The 18,779-nt window shown below is 35.3% G+C and overlaps 1 protein-coding gene across 3 annotated transcripts in view; it reads left to right on the forward strand.

Moving 5' to 3' along the window:
* Window positions 1-18,779, forward strand: part of SLC49A4 (solute carrier family 49 member 4) — a 199,767-nt gene that overhangs the window by 74,994 nt on the left and 105,994 nt on the right. For all 3 annotated transcript variants that reach the window (XR_007951904.1, XM_051985412.1, XM_051985413.1), the window contains exons 5-6: window positions 7,272-7,380; window positions 10,268-10,335. Coding sequence is in view for 2 of the 3 variants with exons in the window: in XM_051985412.1 (XP_051841372.1) it covers window positions 7,272-7,380; window positions 10,268-10,335 (177 nt within the window). In the remaining variant the exon portion in view is untranslated. The remainder of the gene's footprint in view (window positions 1-7,271; window positions 7,381-10,267; window positions 10,336-18,779) is intronic.

Genomic DNA, 18,779 nt, shown 5'->3' on the forward strand with positions numbered 1-18,779 from the left:
TCTGATTATAGAAATTTATTATAAGAGGAAAAAGCAGAGACACGATAATAGTGTCAAAACAGGTCTTTCAAACTTCAGCCTGAGAGCACATACATGATAGGATAAAGCATCTTTAGCTCTGTTTGATAACAGATCTTGAATAACAATTCTACCTCCTAGCCAGACTCAGAAATAATCAGGTGGGAAAAATGGAAAACTGAGTCAGAAGGAAGCAACCTTGAGCAGAGACTAAAGTTGTTCTCCCAGCTCTTGCCCAGATGAGATGTTTGCCTACGGCAGGCACCTATGCCTTCAGGAAGATATCCTTCTGAGTAACTTTTTGCTTTTCTCTCAAATGGTGTTACTGACTTAATGATCAGGCAGTCAAATTCAAAACCTAAAAGAATATCACTGCTCCAAGAGATTTTCTCTTTAATAACAAATTCTACTAATTGCAGCTTAGGGCTAGATACATTATTTTTTAAAGTTTACCGGGACTCACACATAGGAAATCTTGTTTAACATGTTTTATTTGTTTAAACTCATCCTTTTGCAAAGGATCAATCATTAAATAAGCTTATAGATTCTTAGTAAACATTGCTTGTTTAGGAAGTATACATCCTAAACAGACTCATTTCTCAAGGCTAATGACCTTGCTTACCCTGATGGTTTCAAGAAAACTGGCAAGCTTACAAATTATGAGGAGTTGACAGAGACCCCAGGGAAGGGGCTGACCTTTCTTGTTGTCCACTCCAACTATTTTTAGTGTTTTCATGGGCTGGGCTGTTTGATACCTCTCCCCACGTGTGAAGAAGAATTATAAGGCTTTCACCTCATTCCTCTTGTTCCATGCACAGTAATTACCAATTTTAGGTTTAAAAAGATGTCAGTAACCCCAAATAACTTACAATTTTAGAATTTTTCTACCAAAAAAGTCTTAGCTGTAATTTTCCTCTTAATTTTCTAGCAATGTGAAAATACTAATTTCCTAAATTACTTTATAAAATAGTATAAAAATGGGATAGGCTAAATAAACTTTCTTCTTTTAGTTTTTTTTTTTTCTGTCCCCAAGCTGTTGTAGCTTTGGAAGATCTCAGGAAGGATTTCTAATCCCTTAAATTTCCCTTTTATTTTAGATAAAAAATAAGACAATTGTTAAAATTGAGATAGAACAGATTTTAAAATTGACAATTTTAGATCATCAGATTCTCTAAATTCTAATTCATTGTCCCAGATAAACTGAATTACCATTTGGTTATTTTCTAGTTCACACAAACCATCTCTCTTTTGTGAGCCACGAAAGGACAAAAGTATCAGTTTTTTACTGACAGAGCCCTCAAAAGTCTGATTCTGGATTCAAAAGCAGGCTGTTTTTTGCCAGAGTTTTTAAAGTAGCAGTTCACTGCTTTTCTGTTTTCCTAAAGTTCCAAGACTTTTAAATCTTCTGTTAACACTATCAGTACAAATAGATTACAATTTATATATCCTTTTAGTGGGCTTTGATTAGAGCTCCTTTAAAACTGCTTTTACTATCATATCTCAAATAACAAATTTCACTGAACTGAATAAATTTTCTTTCTCTCCTTCGTTCATGGGCCAAAAAGGGTTGAATATGGAGCAGTGGGAGCAGGCTCTCACCTGAGGAGGAGCATATGGGTGAGGGAGGGAGAGAAGAGGGTCCCATGGGTATGGCAGGACTGATTCTTGTTCTGCCTTCCCCTTCCCATTTTTCTTTATTTGTGAAAGAAAGAGATAAGTTTTGGGCAACCAGAGGTTTGCATCAACTACTTCCTCTGGATTTAGAGGATCTTTTCCATTTACATACAAGTTTAACTTCTGACACACCCAATCTTCAGGAGACCTATATTTTGGCAAAATCATCTCTTCTTCAATGTTTTATTCCCCATCCTCCTCAACAAGAGAGCACTATTTTATCATTTACTTTTCATCTTTCCTTGTATACTTTGGGAATTAATTCCAATTTTGTTGCCAGCTACCTATTGGACTACTTAGTAGTATTTTAGATTTTCGCTCCAAAGATTTGGGCTTGAACTGCTCCTTTCCCATTTTATGAGGCTTCACTTCTGGGGAGAGCAGCTCCAGTCTAATGACTAGTGATCCAGTAAAACACAGAGCCCACACCTCAATTTGGATCAACAGATCTGATGGGGCATCCTCCGCCAAGCAGTCACCCATAGCACCCCTTCTCTGTGCTGTTTATCAGAACTTCTTCCTAGTTTACTAGGCATCCCCTCTTTGGTTGGATCACTAAGCTTTAGCAAGACCCCAGTGTTCCTAGGGTCCCTGCTCACCCTAAGGACAGTCCGAGGGCACAGGCACAGCACACAGTGCTTACTTCTGGGTTATGCAGGCAGAAGCCACCTGACTGTTTTTTGGCCCATAGTTGGGCTTCTTCAGAGACTTCACTTTCTATTTTTACTGAGTGCCTCCTCCTCAGCCTATACCTCACAGAAAGGGAAGCTGGAAGTCTGACCCGAAGGACTTGGAGAAAATCTCTCAATGAGGGCCTGTTCCCTTATCAGAACCCCAACTGTCTTTCTGGGAAGTCATGGGATCCCAGAATGAGCCCCCATAAAACTGTGTGGGATGGAGTACTAGACCCCCTTTCCCCTAACTTAAATTGACTTCTCAGAGGTGGTTCCAGGTACAAACAGAAAGCCTTAATTCATTCTTGCAAGAAGTGGGCCAGCACACCCACTGAGCAGTCCACCAAGGTGGAAGCAGAAGCTGGGTTATACAGCTGAAAAGCCACAGGTCCTCCCCTTATCCTGTTGGTCTTTAAATTCATTGAATGAACTGAATTCTTCAGAAACACAGAAGGGGATATTGACCAGTGTACAACACTTCCTTATTTGGCCTGAGCAGTGCTGATGTGGTGGGGCAGATTCTGCTTCATGGGGATCACGTGAATTCCTGAAACTTGGGGTTCACTCTACTTTCTACTACAGTCTTCTGAAAAACGTCCATTTATTCCATTTTGAACTCCACATTGTGCGCCACATTTTAAAGTTTAGGGAACTAAAACCCAGTGAGATTAAGTCACTTGCTTCTGGTCATACAAGTCAATGACTGAGCCAGATCTGTGCTTTCCAATATCCCACCACCACCTAGTTTCTAACACCAGGTAGTGGTTTAATGGTTAGAATGGCCAACCTGGGTCAGGAAGATCCCCATATGCAAGCCTGGACAAGTCACTTAATCTCTGTTGGGCTCAGTTTCCTTTACTGTAAAGTGGGGATAATAATAATGTTGAGGTTCAAAAGGAAACCCCAAAAGGTTGGGATCACAGACTGCTATTACCAAGTGTCTCACAAGACTTTGTAGGCTTGAATTCATCCCCAAGTCATGGGGCAAAGTTTATTGTTATTGTAAGGCCAGTTGAAATGGACTAAGTTACAAAAGGATTTAGCCAAGAACCAAGAGCAAGAAGACAAATTTTTAGGAAAAGACAGAAAAATCTGTTTTTTTCATGTCACTGATAAGCTAATGTTATGGCCCAGAGGTAGGACCGAGGAGTGGTCTGGTAAGCATCTCACCATTTGTCTCAGAAACCCTGTTATCACTGGCCAGCAGATGGTTATTGGCAATTCTCAAAGTTTCTAGGACTATACTGTGGTATTCCTAAAGTTAGGAGACTTCAGGATTAACAGATTGTTAGAACAATAACACTCTTAAAGTCTGTGGGCCTCAGAATTACTGTTATATTTCTCCTAGAAGCTGCACTCCCTTCAAAAGCATCTCCAGGATTTTGGTGAATATCTGATGGAATGAGAAAAATAAAGCTCTTAGCACAATGCCTAGTACATAGTAGGTGATTTACACCCTAAACTAGTTTATTCCCAGGAATTGCTTTAAGAAAAAAAAAAGCCCATCACTATTCTTTTATAAAGCATAATCCAGTATGTTTTCCCAGACTATTGTATTTGTATAGAATGATGAGAGGCTAAACTTTTAATCAGCCTCCATTGTCTCATTCCTCTCTGAGACTGCTTGATTAGCATGTCTAGACCATTCTGTGTCCAAATAGATTCTACTTGGTTCCTTCTTCATCCTGCCTTTATCTCTCCAACTTTCCCTGGTTCTTCTCCCTTCTTTGATAGATTCTGCTTCCTCTCCCCTGATACTTTAAAATTGTATACCCCAAAAAGCAAATGTCTCACTCAGTATGACTGCCTTACCTGGTCTTATTTCTTTGAGCCTAGTGTGCTTTATATGTAAAATAAAATAGCAAATCTTTATAATCTATGATGAGTGCCTTTGACATAATTTCTTTATGCCATGAACCAAATTTCTAATATAATATTTTTATAATATTCTTTTACAGTTATGCTCTCCTAAATCTATTGCTTTCCCAAATCTATTTCTATTTACTACTTCTGGTTCCTTTTTTTTTAACCACTTCAATAGGCATTTATAAATTCTATTTATTACATAATATACATATATTACATATATACATATGTATATTACACACATATGTACATATTTCTGTATATGTGTGTATATATGTTTATAAATATAAATTCTGTTAGCAGCTATGCAAATAATCTATATCTTTTAGTTTAAGAAATTAGTCTTAATTGGGTAAGGTCTTACCCAAAGTTAACTAGCATGTTCCTTAGGAGATAGGAGCAAATCTTATCACTCAGCCATCCTTTTCAGAGACTGACTTTTTCAGGATATGGATTTTAACAGAGATAAGAGAAAAGGTAGATTTCAAATTAACAATTAGTTTTTATAATGTAATATAATGATATTAACTTCATTCATATTTAAGTTTAAGGACAAGAGGTTTTCCAAAATAGGTTAGTCATAGACAGAAAATTGAGCAGGTGAGATATATATATATATATATGGACTACAGATTAGAAATAGAATTGTGAACGTAGAATTGTGGAAATTGATGTGAAAATAAATTGATATTTAGAATTTCACTTTGAAGTTAGAAATATTTCTTATTTGTTCTCTGTATAAGGGCATTCTTTTATTTTATGCAGTTATATTTATAAAAATCCTTGAGTCTGATAATGGCTCTGTATAACTCCTCCTCCAAGTCCTAATGGGGCAAATTAGACCCCAGCAAAAGACCTGGTCCTTGATATCTAAGTAGGCCAGAGGGAGGGACACTGACAGAAGAGGGCCTTTGTTGAATTTAAGTGAGCCTTTGTTGCAGTGGGGTCTAAATGAATTTCTACAGTTACTCTATCCATTCTGGAGACCAAACTATAAATGTTGACAATGGAAGTTATTTCTCTTGTATAAACCTATTAGTCCCCAATTTCTTCATTAACTTTTTTTTGTAAATTAGCCTGCCATTGACTTGCATAATAATAAAATCTTTGCATATTGATTTGGAGATAATCTTCTGAGCCTACAAATTCTATTGAGACATCTCATGACACCAGCCTGTATCCCTAATATTTTGGAGAGTCCATCCCCTGTACCCCATCATTCCTGTTCTCATGCCTCATTGTTGACTTGGAGGTATTTCTGAATTCTTGAAGTATGTCAATTAGATGTGTTCAGGGTGTCAATTCCTAGTACCAAATGATGTATTTGTAGTTCAGGACCAAATGATGAGATGCATGTAGGCACCAAACAATGGATTTTGGCACCAAATGTTAGGGTTAATTATATGAAGAATTCATACTGGCCATTCTCTTTGGCAAAATATGAGTTTATTTAGGAGAAAAGGTTGCAGACAAAAAGAAGAGATAAATAGGCACCAGGAATGGTAAATATAAAATAGAGTTGGGAGAGCATATGGCAAGAAAAGGAGTTTTAAAAATTAACAATGAAAAGTACAAGTTCCCTAGTGGAATTCACAATTAACCAGTAGAAAAGAAATATGCCATTAGGTTTGGAGTATGTCTTTAACTGGCAGGCTAAATCCATAGAGGAGTTTAGCATCCTAAAAAAGTTAGTTAGCTACAGGAAAGAGAAAGATACCATGAGGCATGGTGGAGGGATGAGAGTAAAGATACCATATGGCCTGGGGAAGGAGGAAGGGAAAGATACCATGAGGCAAAATGTCATCATGGAGGGCTAATCCAAAGGGGATTCAGCCATGGGCAGATTTAAAGGGGAAATGTAACCTCAGGGGTTTGACTTAACTTGGTTTTCTAACTGGACACAACAAGATGGTGTTACCCATTACATTCACAAAGGGTGGGACTATAAAGTTAAACTGATCCCTATCACTGCCCTTCCCTGCTTGCCTCGGGAGTAATTTTATCAATACTAAAGGTTTTCTCTGCCAATCCCACTTACTAACTTAGCACCAGGTCAAATTGAACACAAGTTCTTGCTTATGCTAGTTTTCTGGAGAAGCTCTGAATATGCATTTGGAAACCAATTGCAAGTCTTTAGTACAAGTTTTCAAAGAGAATCAATACCAGGTGGGCCTTAAGATGATGAAGTTTTCACCTATAGCCTCTCAGAATTAACTTTCATAGTGGTTAATATTGTTGCAGGTCTTAGAATTACGTATGTCTAGAAAATTAAATGTGCGTTTGTTTGAATATCCCATCTTATAAATTTTTTTCACTGTGTTTCCTCTCACTTAGCATATACTAATGCTAAAATTTCATCTCCATAATAAAATTAATTTAATCTCATATAAAAACATTATTAAAAAGCTTATTCTAAAAGATCAAATTTTCAAAATTGAAGGGGAAGAGCAGTGTTTAGCATTACAAAATCTTCAGAAAAATGCTTGCTTTTTTGTTTGTTTGTTTGTTTGTTTGGGTTTTTTTTAACCAGTCAAATCTTTTGAATTTCTAATTGGTCATTTACTTTCCAAACTCTTGAAATTTTTTATAAGCTTTTGGTCAGAGAGAGATTTATAATAGGAATGAACCTCAGAAGCCTTCCAGTTCTCTTCCTTCTTTTACAGATGAAGAAAGTAGAGAGCCAGGGAAGTTAAGTGACTTGTATCATTCTTGGGCAGCTAGGTAGTACAATAGATAGAGTGCCAGTCCTGTAGTCAGGAAACCTCATCTTCCTCATTTCAAATTTGTCTTCAGACACTTATTAGTTATGTGATCCTTGGCAAGTCACTTAATCCTGTTTGCCTTAGTTTTCTCTTCTATAAAATGAGTTGGGGAAGGAAGTGACAAAACCACTCTCATATCTTTGCCAAGAACACCTGAAATGGGCTCATGAAGAGTCATATATGGCCAAAATGATTGAACAGCAAATCATTGATTCTATACTCCAAGTTGTATTTTTTGCATTTATAATAACATATAATTTTCATATATCTTTTGCAGCAATTTGAGGTTTCTGATGATAGCATTAGCCTATGCCATACCTTTAGGTGTATTTGCCGGCTGGTCTGGAGTTCTGGATTTAATTTTAACACCAGTTCATGTCAGCCAAGTAAGTATTTTTCTTCCTGATAGTTTAGAGCTATCTTAATTTCCATTTTTAATATGCTAATTAAAATAACAAGTAACTTGCTGTTTTTACTTCGTGACTTTTAATCCACAGCTGGCATACTGTCAATTAAAAAAAATTAAAACCTTATACAGTAACATGCTGAAATCTTGTTTTATCTTGAAATATAAAAAAGTTTTGCAAACAAAATAATTTTTAAAATGTTTTTGATTCTTTTGGTTATAATAACAACTACTTATTTCATGCTTTTGAGGAAATTATAAAGATATTTATAAAAAACTTTAAGGAAAAAAGATTCATTTTGTTGATTAAATCTTCTCCTCATTTTCAGTAGATTATCTCACCCTGGACATTATGACATTGTGCTTTGGGAAAATTAACCTGGCCAACTAAAGTAGAGGGTAGAAATAAAGAAATCCATTTATACACTTGTATTCCAGAAGAAGGACTTGAACCAAAGTAGTGGCTGAAAAAAAAAATTAAAGGATAGCAGAGGTGAAAAAAACTTTGTGAAGGAGGTTTTTTTACTTGTTGATTTGGATATAAGAAGTGAGGGAAAGGTAGGAATATGAGGTTTCTAACAAGAATAATTGGGAAATTTGCAGTATTGTTTAAAAAGAAAAATAGCAAATTAGGAAAAATATCTTTTTTGCTTGGCCATGAAAAGATAATGTATTTTCTTTGAGGTATATTAAGTTAATAAACAATTCCTACATTTGTATAATGCTTTATAGTTTTAAATTGTTACTATAGATCATACACCTTTTTTATCAAGTAAGGTTTATTAGCAAAGTATCATTATTACCATTTTGTAGATGAAAAATCTGAGTTAGGAGTTAGTTTACTTTTCCAGGGCCCCAAGAATTAGTAAATAGTGAAGCCTGGGCTTTTTGATTTTCTCATTCTTTGCTTAAAGCTTTTTCTTTGAAAGAAAGAAAGACAGAGGGAGTGGAAGGGAAGGAAAGAAGGAAGGGAGGAAGGGAGGGAGGGAGGGAGGGAGGAAAGAGGGGAAAGAAGGGAACAGAACAAAAATCCCCATTTTTCTTCTTCCCTCCATTAAAAAAAAGAAAGGGAAGAAAAAACAAATCCTTGTAGTAAATACATAGTCAAACAGAACAATTTCCTGTGTTGATCATATTCAAAAAATACATCTCATTCTGCATCCTAAGCCTGTGGCCTCTTTGTCAATAGTGGGCAGTATGCTTTATTTTGCTCTTTGGATTTACGGCTTGTCATTGTGTTGATCAGAATTCTTAAGTCTTTCAGAAGTTGTTGATTTTTATAGTTGTGTTGTTACTGTATAATTTGTTCTATTGCTTCTGCTCACTTTATTCTGTATCAATTCATACAGATCTTCCCTAGGTTTCACTAAAAGCTTCCCTTTTATCATTTCTTATTGTCACAATTGTATCACGTTACTACCAAATAATTAAAAAAAAGAGTTACTACAAATACTTTTTTATATTTGTATGATACTACAAATACTTTTCCCTCTTTATATGATGTTGGTGAGGTATAAACTTAATAATAATATCAGTGGGGCCACAGGGTTTACAGAGTTTATTAACTTTGGGAACCTAGTTGCAAATTGTTTTTCAGAATGAATGTACCAATTCACAACTCCACCAATGATGCATTAATGAATGTCTGGTGCTTTTTTCCATTGTTATACCTGTCTGCATTTTAAATGAGAACATGGAAGACCAGGTGAAAAGTACCATAGGTTGTTGGAATTATAAGGTTAGAAAGGTGAGGCTTCAGGACATTCACATGGGGATGAAAGTTAAGCTGTAGAATTAGACACTATTGGATCATAGATATCTTCAGAACTGGAAGTGTCCTTAAGGATTATCTGATCCAACATTGAATGTATTATTCAAATGAGGAAACTGAAGGCTATAGAAGTAAAATGACTTGCTGAGAATTACATAAGTAGTAGGTAATAGAATCAGGATTTGAATCCAGATCTTTACTTCAAACCCATTGGTTTTTTTCCCACAAACTGCCCTCAATCTCTGAAGGAAAAAAAAGAAATGGTAAAAGGTTTACATTTTGATTTCTTGTTCTTGGCTTTTTAATCCACTGGATATCTTGGTTTTATATATATATATATGTGTGTGTGTGTGTGTGTGTGTGTGTGTGTGTGTGTGTATGTATATGTATATATATGTATGTTATTAATATTTATATTAATTTAATTTTTAATGTTTTTATTTTTATGTCAAAAAGGTTTTTATTGATACTTTGGGTTTTTTTTTTTTTAAACACTGAAAATACTTGCCAATAATCCCCATCACTATAGTGGCAGAAGTGGAAAAAAAATGAAAACACTAGCTGAGAAGCAAGAAGAAAAAATACTGCTAAAGAAGATAGGCAAGATACATCAAAAATGTAAGAGAACCAGGAGAGTAGAGGGTTATAGGAGCCAGTGAAGAAGAGTATCTAAAAGTATCTAAAATTAATTGTGTAAACTATGGTAGGGAAAATAGGGAAAAGAACACTGAATTGAGTAATGAGGCAAAGCCATTGATGATCTCTGAGAGGCTTTTGTCCCAAGAGATAGCATGATATAGTGAGTATAGCTAGGAAAATAAAGGTTCAAATTCTACCTCTGACACCTACTATCTATAGCCCTGGCCAAGTTACTTAACTTTTGTGTACATCAGTTAATTCTATAACTTATTTTCTCAATTACAGGTATTTCATGTATGCAGGTTATTTCATTAAATTCTATTTCCTTCTAGATTTTTATCATTCTTATTTACCAATTACCTACCAAGTTGTTGGTCACTGGGGGTCTTTTTTCTATTCATTCTAAATTGTGTAATGAACAACCCAATGCTAAATATTGGCCCTTTTTTTTCATCAGGTAGATGCTGGCTGGATTGGATTTTGGTCTATAGTTGGAGGCTGCATTGTAGGAATAGCTATTGCGAGGTGAGAATAAATTATGTTTCATTTTTAAATTCTTATCTTCAAGTAGACCTTGGATATATTTAAATTTGTCATTGACTTCTACTTCTTTACACATATATATTCCTAATTGTTTATTACCTAATGCCGCATTACAGTTTTAATTTTGATTTTACAGCTCCTTCACTATCCTTTGTAACTCGTTTTCCCCCATAGGCTAGAGCTGAATGCTAAATCCCACAGGATGATGAATAATTGATAAGCTTTCCATAGGATAAGACAGAAAAGAGAGTTGTATTTTAGAATTACTGGGTGTGGGTGAGTGCAGAATAAGTACAGAGACAGAACTTTTTATAAAGAAAGCATCTTTTTACTGATATGATAGTATAAACCAAAAACATAGGTAGTTTTGATGGTCCACAGCCAATTAACAGTGGGAGAGAATATTTTAGCTGAGTAAGATACTTATTGTTCAATGATAGGTTCTTCTTTTCCACAGAAATATCAAAATGAGGATTGCTTTGGAAGGACAAGGTACAATCAGGAGCAACCCCAAGACTCTCAGAGAGGCACTTTCCCAAACAGTTTTTACAGATTTCTGGCAGGTGTGGCTTGCAGATCAAGGCACGAAGTCTCAGGGTAGCACACATAAAGAATGGCTGTCACGTGGAAACAAAAGCAGGAAAGGACCAGGGGAGCTGCTTCCAGCTGAGCAGAGCCCCAAGGAATCACAGGTGGAGACTAGAAGAGTCTATAGATAGGGATGCAGTATCTACCCAGAGGTCAGAGATGAATTATCCTTAGCTAACTCTAGGTGGCACAGAGAAGGCCATCCTGGTGCTCTTTTGTGACATGAATAAGGTCTGTGAACTTTTGACTTTATCATGTCATAAGAAAACTAGTAAAGCTCAAAACTGTACTAAAACTTGGAGCACCTTGTATAATACCCTCTCTTTATTTTCTGGTTGAGGATATTTGGGCCCCAAGAGATAAAGAGACTTGCTAATTAGTGACAGAGCTGGGGCCTCAGATATCATTATTTTTAGGCTTGGAGTTCTTTCCACTATACTATGATTCCCAAACTTTTTGAACATCATGACCTCCTTTTCAAATCAGAAAAATTTCACAGATTCTCCTTTATGGAAGCTAAGAGAAGGTTTTAGAATAACAATGCTTGGTATGCATATAGATTTGAGGATTCCATAGCTCTCAGGTTGGGAACTTTATGCACCATACCTCACTTTGAATTGGTACAAAATGATTTTCCAGATGGGCTTGTCTGGTGTTATGTAAAGACATCAATGCATTTCTAGGTAATGATGCAGCATTCTCTATAGACTCTGTAGCCATGATGAAACAATAGAGGAGGTTTCCTGTAGACTTCTTGCAAGTTGATCCTTGATCCAAAAGATCCTTGATGCTAAATTTGGGTAATAGTGTTTGAAGAAAAAGATGAACTTTTTTTTTTAATCAGGACTACTGATTCACAAAAACAAATATAAAGGCCATGCAAACTGAACACCATGCTGGAAGGAATAATTAATATGACATATGACAGAATCTAGATTCAAAGTAAGCTAGAAATTCATAATCAAAAGGTAAAATTTAACAGGGATATCTTATATATATATATATAGTATTTACTTGTTATTTCCCTCATTAGAATATGAACTCCTTGAGTGCAGAGACAGTGGGTTTTTTTTTTTTTTTTTGGAGGGGGGGTTGTATCTCCATCAATTAATACAATGATTTACACATAGTATAGTAAATGCTTGTTCACTAAATAGACTGATTTAGGTTCAAAAATCAGTTTCTAAGATAGAAAAGATTATAGCAGGTAATAGTAAGGCTTTTGGGTGACTATAGGCTCAATGCTACTGTAATATGCCTGGTAAAAGAACTATTGTTTTTTACCTGTATTTTGTGAAGATCAAAGGACATACTAGGCCTGGTTCACTCTGTGCTATCCAGTCTGCGACTGCAGTATAATGTTCAGTTTTGGACATTTTTTCTTTATGAGGGATATTGAAAAACAAGAATGTATCTAGAGAAGAGTATCTCAGAAGATGAGTGTTGTGGAAGTTCTTGTGAGAAATACTTGAAGGAATAAGGGAGATTTAGCCTAAAAATCAAAACTCAGTGGAGTATTTGTAGCTGTCTTTAAATAAAGGACTGACATATGGAAGAGTAAATTGACTAATTCTGGATTACTTAAAAAGAATATAAGTTGGGTAGAAGGCAGATTTTGATACTGTATATAGAAGGATATTCCCAACAATAAAATAGGCAGACTCATAAAATGGTGAGTTCTTCATTATTGTAAATGTCTGAGTAGATATTGGCTGCCCTTCTGTCAAGTTTGTAGTGAAAGAAAGTGTGATTTTAAAAAAAAAATTAATCTGGTGCTTTTTTAAAAGAAGAAATCATCATATGTTGTACTAATTTCCCTTTTAAACTAGATCAAATATTAAATTCAAAATAGGGTACATAAGACTGTTCAGTAGATAGAAGGAGAAAAGCAAACTTTGTGGCACAATGATTATGAAACCAAGGTTCAGATCCTGCCTCTGACGCTGTCTTTATATAAGTCACATAACTTCCTTATCAATAGAATGAAGGTGTTGACCCTTTCTACTCTAGTGCTATCAGTACTTTTTCCCTATTTTTAATTATTTACAGAAGAGTAATGTTGAAAGAAGAAGGGAGGGAAAGGAATTCTCATATCTCTTCTTTGAGGCTAAGCTTAGTCAGGTCATTTTTTATTATTATTATTGAGCACTGTTATGTTCTTCACCCATAGTGTTGATATGAAAGAATGGGAAAATTGAGATTGGGAATCAAGAGAGACCTAGTTACTATGTGACCATGATCAAATCGCTTATCTTCTTCAAATCTCAGTTGTCCTGTTCTATAATACCTATAAACACCTACCTCTCAGGGTTGTTGTGAGACTCAAATAAGATAATCTAAGGAAAGCCCTTAAAATTTAAAACTATAAATGCCAGCTAACCTTATAAGTAGAGACAAGAGTTTACTTTCTCCAGGAGAGAAAAGAAGAGCAATGGAAATGTTAGTCCCAGATCACTTAACACATCCAATCTAAATTCCTATCTGAGTAGCCATTCTGTTTTACCAGATGTGGGAGGACCTAATTATATCTTTTAGGGGAAGAAAGAATAGTTAAGTCAAGTCTGTAAGTCACGAAGCAGTCAAACACTTAAGGATATTTGACATCATGTAACATTGTATCTAGACTTAAACCCAGTAGTGGTACAGTGGGAAAGGAAAAAATAAATTGACACTGTAATTTCTAAAATTCCATATCTAAAGTTTTGCCTATTAGCAGCTGGTTGAACTAAAAATAAAAGCCCCCAAAAGGGAGATAACTACTGTCAGGGAAGGCACTTACCGACATTGAAATACACCAGTCTGTCACACTTGACAAGAATCATACCTAATTTTTCTAATTACAACTTCTATCCATTTCATTCAGTCTTCATTGATTCAGCCGTACAGAGATAAGTACTGAATAGGCCAAAGAAAGAGCAATCATCCATCAAAAGTGACATAATAAATACTTCCTGTTTCATTTTCCCCCATAGCTGCTTAGTTTTAACTATATGTTGTTAGAACAGGAGGGACAAATTTGGAAGTAGCAATTAGGCTTTTTTAATTATCTCAAAAGAAAGGTTATGAATGTGGAAAAGTATTGTGACCTTCTACAGTCTGGCTTCAATGTCACATCAATTACAGAGATATCAGCATCCTTTAGACTTGACATTTGCCACATTAAAGCCATGCTCTGTATTTATCATGGTCCTTTGAGTCTATGCTCTGGGACCTCTTTTTAGAAGAGACCACCTATCTGTAATTGTAATTGTGGTAGTATCGATAGGTCAACAAGCTGTTTGGTTTGAGTCTGATTGTTGCTTTAATTGAATAGGATCTTCTTGGGTTCTGATATTGGATTCTTTTGATAAGTCAGAGGCCTTTATGGTCAGCTTTGAGGTAACCAGGTCCTGAAAAATTTGACTCATTTGGGTTCATTTGTCCTAGGAAGTTTATTTCCCACAGAGAATATACTTGGTCCAAGAAGATTCTGGATTAGCTGTATAAGATATAAACTCACTGAAGAGTAGGTCCTTCCAGTAGACCTAGTTATAGATCCAGAGTTTGATTAATGAATAAAAAATTAGAATTAAGGAGTTGTGTGTTCTTAAGAGATGTTTCTGTCAAAAGTCTATGTGAATAACAGACCGTTGTCTAAAAACCAGAGGGCCTCACCTCTAGGCTCATTGTAATACTTAAAAGTCTGGTGATTTCATCAGTGTGATTTGACTTCCCCATTTAATACTTGAAATGCTTTCATATCTCAGCAGAAAATTTTTATGGGTTTCTCTGGCCAAAAAGACTCATCACCTAAAGTTGACATTCCATGAACAATCCATACCCTGGCACATACTTGGGAGCTTTTCTAGCTCAGTACAATTTGCCAAAGTATTTATTACTTTGGCCTGGCTTTTGAAAACTTACCGTTATCTTTTGGGATGAGTCATTGGAATAGGCCTGTGATTGAGGCTGATCTGAGTAGTCATGAGAAAACTAGCTTTTAAAAATTCTGGTTTTTCATATTCCAGGAGTGTCATTTACTTTCCATTTTGTATTTGTATCCCCATTAGCAAGTATAATACCTTGCATATAGGGTTGCTTAATAAATTCTCATTGAATGAATCCGTGATATGATTAGTCCCAAACAAAACACATGTAAAATCACATTAAGATAAAGCAAGAAAAAAAATCTTTGTTCCTTATTGTTCTTTCTTCTCAAGAGGCATCAGAAAAACGAAAAAGCTCCTCAAAAATGGGCCAGTGACATATAAAGATAACTTGTATGTGTAGGATGGCATTGATTAAGGATGTGGCTATAGTTTGGGAAAAATAACATCAGTTGCAAGTCCCTTAGAGGCAAATCCCTAATTTAAAATATACTTCTCTTTATGAAAAACAGGTTAACTTTGTCATGTTTTGTTATTATAAGTATTTTTATTTAGATTTGATTGCTTGGATCTACTTGCAACTCTTTTTCTCTTCTGCTTTCAGTGAGGCTGGGGAAGAAGACTTTTGTTCAATCATTTTTCTGTTATGTCTCTTTGTGACCCCATTTGATGTTTTCTTGGCAAAGATGCTAGAATGATTTATCATATCTTTTTCCAGCTCATTTTCCAGATGGGAAAACTGAGACAAATAGGGTTAAGTGACTTGCCTAGAGTAATACACTTAGTTTGAGGCCAAATTTGAACTCAGGAAGATGAGTTTTCCTGATTTTAGGCCCTGCACTCAATCCACTGTGCTACCTAACTGCCCAGGGGATGTAGAGATGAATGTAATTAATTACTCCTAGGCCTGGAAACTAGGTTTGTCGTATTTTACTTATATTGTCAAAAGCTCTATTTTATGGAATTAGCAGAGCTAGTATTTGGAGAAACTCATCAAATAGGCCAAGTTATTCTTTGTTCCCTTTTCTTCTTCCTTTTCTTTCCCTCCTTTCCCAGGTACCTATTCTGTATTTCTTTCTTACAAAGTCTTTTTGCTGTCAGGTCATGTCAGAGCATCTCCAACAAGGTGTAAATTTGTAAATGGGCTGGTGAAGTTGTGAATTTATTGGTTTTGCAGGATTCAGAGCAGGAACAGAAATAGACAAGGTAAAAAATACTCAAAATTCAAAGGAGTTGGGATAGATACATCAGCAAACAAAGCCAAGAACTGACAGGTCAGTGAGGACTCATCTTAAAAGCCTAGGCACTAGACTTCACCATAAGAATACTATAATTGTCCTGTTATTTCTGTGGTTCTGGTGGCTTTTATCCAGAGAAGTGAAAAGGCTCCCAAAGTCTTCCCAGCCCTTGGTAAGAGTAGTTTGGAGGGCCTTATATGAGTACTGTTTGTACCTCATCCTAAGACTCACCCTCTACAGAATCCATTGTCATACATAATCTTTGAGACCAGAGACTAACTGACTCTTGCTTTTCCTTGTATCTAGAGTGCTTAGTTTGATACCTGGTGTATAAAGGCCACTTAATAAATATATTTCTTCAGTGACCATATTGAACCATGTGGTCTGTACTGACTTAGTGTTTCATTTGGTAAAGATATGTGTCTGCTTGCGCTTCTGCAGAAAGGGGCTGGCTGGAAATGGCATCACTTACTTATTCTTCCTCCACAAAGGTTTTTTAGATATCCTGTGATAGAGAACCAAGCCTGCCAAGGATCTAGAGCACTGAAAGGATTAATGTATTATCTATGCTAAAGATACTTGACAAAGAAATATGCCCCTGGTCCACTTGAGCCAAAGGGACTATTCTTCCTAGCTTTCTCATCTTGGGCAGATTATTTAACTTGCTGGTTTCAATTTCCTCATGTATAAAATGAGATGGCTAAATTAGATAGCTTTTGAGGGGCCTTTTTGCTATGACCTTTAATCTAAGATCTGTGGTCTTATGTTGTTAGGAAGGAATTCTTTAAGGTGCAATTTATAAGTCAATCAAATGGAAAAGGGACTTTTCCCAATCCTTTTGAAATCACCACATGAATATTGTCACTTAGTCAGCTTAGTTAAATTCAATGCCAGTCACCAACAGTTGCTTACATGCAAGTTTGTTTCTCCCTATTTTAAGTCAACTTTTATAAGTAATTGTTTTGCCCTTTGTGCTACAATATATTTTAGCTTCTCACTTCCTCCTGAAGACCCAAATTTTTAACTTCTGGGCTCATGGAATTTATAAATCTCAAAGATGTAGAATAACCTAAAAACTCCCCAAACAAAATTTTATTCCAAATATCACTATCTCCCACCTTCACAATAAGTGCTAGAGGCTGAGTAGGAGGTTGCCTTTTCTTCTCTGCAGGGAATTCTGACCAAAAAGCATTTTGCTTAAGAAGTGTGAAATGACATTTTAGTTTTCACCTACTTTTTCAGGCCAAGGGAGATAATTTACTAGGCATCAGCGTTTTCATGGAAAGAAGGATATATGAATTTACCTGACTCTGTCTTGTGAACTATTCAATTCCTTTTTATGTAAGAATTGTTCCTACTTTCCTGCCATATACTCTATTTCTTAGCTTTATAACTACCTTTCTTTAGAACTTTTCATTCTTGTTCTGATTCAATCATTGTGTATATTTCCTTTTTTATTAAGTCTTCTTTAGAGTTCAGTTTAAATGTTTTTTTTTTTTTTAGTTAATGTTCTGGTACACATGATATTTTTTTTAACTTTATATTTTATTTAACATTTTTATGTTAAATCCCAGGCACCTGATAATTGTTAAAAGCAAAAAGAAAAAGTGATTAATGTACAAAGGACCCATATTTGAATCCCATTTTCACCATGTCACTTTTTGATTTTGAACATGTCACTTTTCCTCTCTAGGCCTTAATTTCTTCATCTACAAAATGAAAGAGTTGAATTATATGACCTGAAGTCTCTTAAAACTGTAAATCCATGATCTTACCATTTTAATTAGTGCAGATTTTGAGTAGTAGTCTCTGGCTCCAAGGGAATACGAGCTAAAGTTCAAAAGGGATATAGCTTCCTTATTTTTTATTGATAAATTTTTATTTCAGTGTCACTCACCTATAGACTCAATTAAAATGTTTACCCCAAATAGAAGTCTAAAATATTGTTAAACAAAACAGTGATTGAAAGAAGGAATCCTTCTTACTGGAAAAAAGTAGTCTTACAGTTCATGGAGGTTCTATATAATTTTTCTTTTTTTTTACTTCTATTCATGAGTAGAAAAGCAAGAAAACTAGTAGCATTCAGGAAACATTAGGAGACTCAAAGTCACTAAAGGCAGAAACTTAGAATATGTAGTTAAAGCAAACAAGTACTGCCCATTATTGGATGGAAGTAGGTAGTTACCAGAGAGATGAACCAAAAAAAAAAAAAAAAAAAAAGGCTTTTGATTCCTATTTCCTGTGAGGGAAATGACTATATGTATTCAGTAAAAGTTTTTGACTTAAAATTTAGAAATTCAGAATGAAATGAAAAGTATTCTCTTCAAGTCTTGGCAGAAAACCAGGATTGGAATAAATGGTGATTGGCAATAAATACTAGTGGAAAAATACCACTTTTCCTTATGTTTTTTATTGTATTTCTTTATTTCTTGATCTAATGGTAAATATCATGGTAATTAGTTGTATGCTTATGTCTGATGATGAAGTTACAGCTTTTTAAAGGTATAATTTAAGAGAAAAACATTGTCAATCTTACCTTCCCTGTAGGAAGCCTAGCTAGGTACTATCATTTAGGAAATAGTGTTATGACCTAATTAACAAAATATCTAGGTTGGTCTGTTAAAATAGTAAAAACCAAAATGGTATGGCCATACAAGGAGTCAAAACAGTTGGGGGGGGGGGGAAGAACTCCCCAAATAAATGATCCAACATCAAGCAAAAACGAAATTAAGAA

Source organism: Antechinus flavipes, chromosome 3 (genome assembly GCF_016432865.1).
Source record: "Antechinus flavipes isolate AdamAnt ecotype Samford, QLD, Australia chromosome 3, AdamAnt_v2, whole genome shotgun sequence".
Classification (NCBI taxonomy): domain Eukaryota; kingdom Metazoa; phylum Chordata; class Mammalia; order Dasyuromorphia; family Dasyuridae; genus Antechinus; species Antechinus flavipes.